Source organism: Atta cephalotes (assembly GCF_000143395.1).
Source record: "Atta cephalotes unplaced genomic scaffold scaffold00010, whole genome shotgun sequence".
Classification (NCBI taxonomy): domain Eukaryota; kingdom Metazoa; phylum Arthropoda; class Insecta; order Hymenoptera; family Formicidae; genus Atta; species Atta cephalotes.
Window position 1 is genome coordinate 1,891,729 of NW_012130074.1, and position 3,203 is coordinate 1,894,931.

General features: G+C 30.5%; 1 protein-coding gene across 1 annotated transcript in view; it reads left to right on the forward strand.

Moving 5' to 3' along the window:
* LOC105627702 (pikachurin-like) overlaps positions 1-3,203 on the forward strand; it is a 151,139-nt gene that overhangs the window by 38,680 nt on the left and 109,256 nt on the right. The window contains exon 3 of the mRNA XM_012208979.1: positions 1,604-1,839. Coding sequence (XP_012064369.1) covers positions 1,604-1,839 — 236 coding nt within the window. The remainder of the gene's footprint in view (positions 1-1,603; positions 1,840-3,203) is intronic.

The following is a 3,203-nucleotide window of genomic DNA, read 5'->3' on the forward strand; positions in this document are numbered from 1 at the left end:
CCCTCTCCCTCTCTCTTTTTCCCTATTCCCTTCCCTTCCCCCTCTTTCCCCCTCTCTCTCTATGTCTCTCTTTCTCTCTTCTCTATGCACATAGACGATGTAAGCGAGTTTCGGTCAGCGTTCAAGGAACTCGAGGAGCGCTATCCACTACCCTACCAACATAACTACTCGTGTACCGTACACGTGGAACTCATGTGTGACCAATGGATAAGTTCTTAACGACCCTTCACCTCGGTTCCGCCGCCATCGCCGCCGCTGTCGCGCCAGTTGCATGTGCAGTGAACTGGTCATGCTGTGCAACAGTTCGTGGGATCTTAGTGAATTTAGCATAAAGATCGAAATTGATAAAAGAGAAAACTATGATATTAAGAGAAATCCCACTTCGTTTATAATATTTTATGAAATTTTGACGTCGCTAAATATATTAATCTGCACTGCATATTACATATAGATAGAATCCATATTGCCTTTTCCCTTATAACTTCAATAAATTCAATTTTCGATATTGTGAATACGTAGAACTTGTACCGACTGTAGCGTATCGTTTGTTTGCATAAGTAAACGCAAGAGTCGTGTACAGACGAATCTGAATTCAACGAAATTATACCAATTTCAATTAATGGCTCATTTAACTTATTGCCATGTTAAATTATATTTTAAATTATAGATGTAATATGACGAACGCGCTTCGTTAATATTTTATTTCCTTTTTGAATTAATAGAGCAATTTGTTATCAAATGGGATGGAAAAACTGCATTTTCACGGTACGCTGTAATGAATAATTAGTTAGCGTCTGGTTTTGATAGGTAGATAAAGTGATTTGAAGATTGAAGTTAAGATTGAATTAAAGATTAAGGCATAAAAATTCGTAACTGTTTTTTGTTGAATAATTATTCGTAAAATCTTGTTTCTTATTTGATGTTTTAATCTTTTTATGCATATTTAATATTTTGGATTTTATTTTAAAATTTTAACACTATTAGAACGACACGCGGGACTCAATCACGGTTCAAAGTAAATCTGGCTTTCTAAGAGGACAGTTGTCACACATGAAAGTAAAATTACTTGTAATTAACTATGCTTATACATGAAAAGTCACAAAAATCTAAAGTTCTATGTACAAATTCAAATTAACTATCAGGAAAAAAACTATCAGATGAATAAAAAATGACATAGTGATTCTAGTGTTAAATGTTTCAATAATAACTAATTGTTAAATAAACAAAATTTAGTTTTTTGATAAATTGATAACGTACAATACACATTTGTTTGTATACAAATTTTTCAATATTTAAGGGAAAATTATAATATTAACAAAAATAATATTATGTTACAAATATTGTAACTACTGCGGCATAAAACTCAGTAAATATATTCCCCACTGTCAATAAATATAATTGTGATAACAAGCACAACTACAACAAGAAATTAATTGAAACAGCAAAAAAGGCAACAATAAAATTCTTGAAATTCGATAATTTGTCGATGCCAATTTTCTATAAAATTCTAACAGACAACTCAGTGTTATCTCGTGGCTTATTCAATATTCCAAACTTGTTCCCGACAGTTTTTCTAACAGAATGAACGGCTATTTCGTTACAGAACTCAACTCGACATCGCCATCGATGAGCGAACTCGGCGACCTCGTTGACGAGGCTGAGAGCGACGAGGCGAACGCGGACAACGCAGATGACGAGGATGCGGTCGAAGATATTCTTTATATACGCGGTGCAACCTTCACGATACATCTGGATGCCCCAGCCGAGAATTCCACCGTGAACACGACGAAGATAAACGAGGTGAATGCGGATCGGATCGAGCTGCACGCCACGTCTCAGGTAACATTATTCGCCATATTTTCTGGGTTAGCTTGTCGTATTGTTCCGTAAGTGTTTGCATGTTGTTCCGCGATCATTTGTTATGTAGGATTTCAGAGGTGTGTTATTCTGTGTGAAAAATCTAAAATTTTGATCTACAATAAATATACAAGACAATGTCAGGGCAGCTACTATTTTATTACGCAAACTACATCCGCGATAAATTAATGTTAATGCGATAATAAATTTTAATAGTCTTGTTTTTACTTTCATGTACAATATAATATTTTTTTTAATTGTCACGTGTTGATAATTACTCATTATATTATAGAGGAGAAGTATTATGATAGTGATATAATGATTCTCTTAATATTTCCGTTATAATATATATTTTCGCTTAGAAATTCTAATAATTATAACTTATAGAATTATTTACGCAATAATTCGTTACACGATGACACTAATATATAATAGCAAGCATTTATTATAATGTAATTTTACTTTCAAGCATTTCAAAACATACTTAAAGTACATTTTAATATTTAATTACATTTAGAATTTAAATGCACGTTATACTGCCTTATTCTTTTTAAACTTGAGAATATTATCACACGAATAGGTATATTTGAGTGTGTTACTTGTTAATATTTTATTTCGAGTTATGTAAAGTTAAACAATACTGTGATATTTTGTTAATGTGGCTGTCTAAATGTGCTAATTACTGATGACCTCTTTTCCAAGATTTTGTTAAAGTAATTATTCCATTTGTAGTTCTATTGTTAACATATAGATAGTTTATGTTATATATAGATGTTTAGCAAATATTGAGCTGTCTATATGCAGATAAAATAATGCGTATGCATTTGCATGTATTCTGTAATATTTTATTTTTTCGTTAATTTTGTAATAAATATTGTTTTTTAAACAAAAGCAATTTTTTAAATATATTTTTGTGGAAGACTACATTACTACACCTGCTTCTTTTCGAACAAATTTGCAGTGTTATTACATTTTTATAAATAATATCTTAAATAATAAATATTTCATAACTTTGAATCAACTGAACAACATTTTGAATGTAATCATTAAATAATTTTTGATTATTAACCAAGTCGTACGTATAAATTATAAATGAGATGTCGTAATAGTATAATTTTCTTCTCTATTATCATTTATCAATGCTTTCTTAAAGCAAAGTGAGAAGTAAAATAAAAAATGCAATTGCTTGAGATGGCATATATGTTGAGATAGTATATATATATATATATATATATATATATATATATATATATATATATATATATATATATATATATATATATATATATAGTACTATACGACGACACACACACACACACACACTACCTACTAACTACTACATAGTA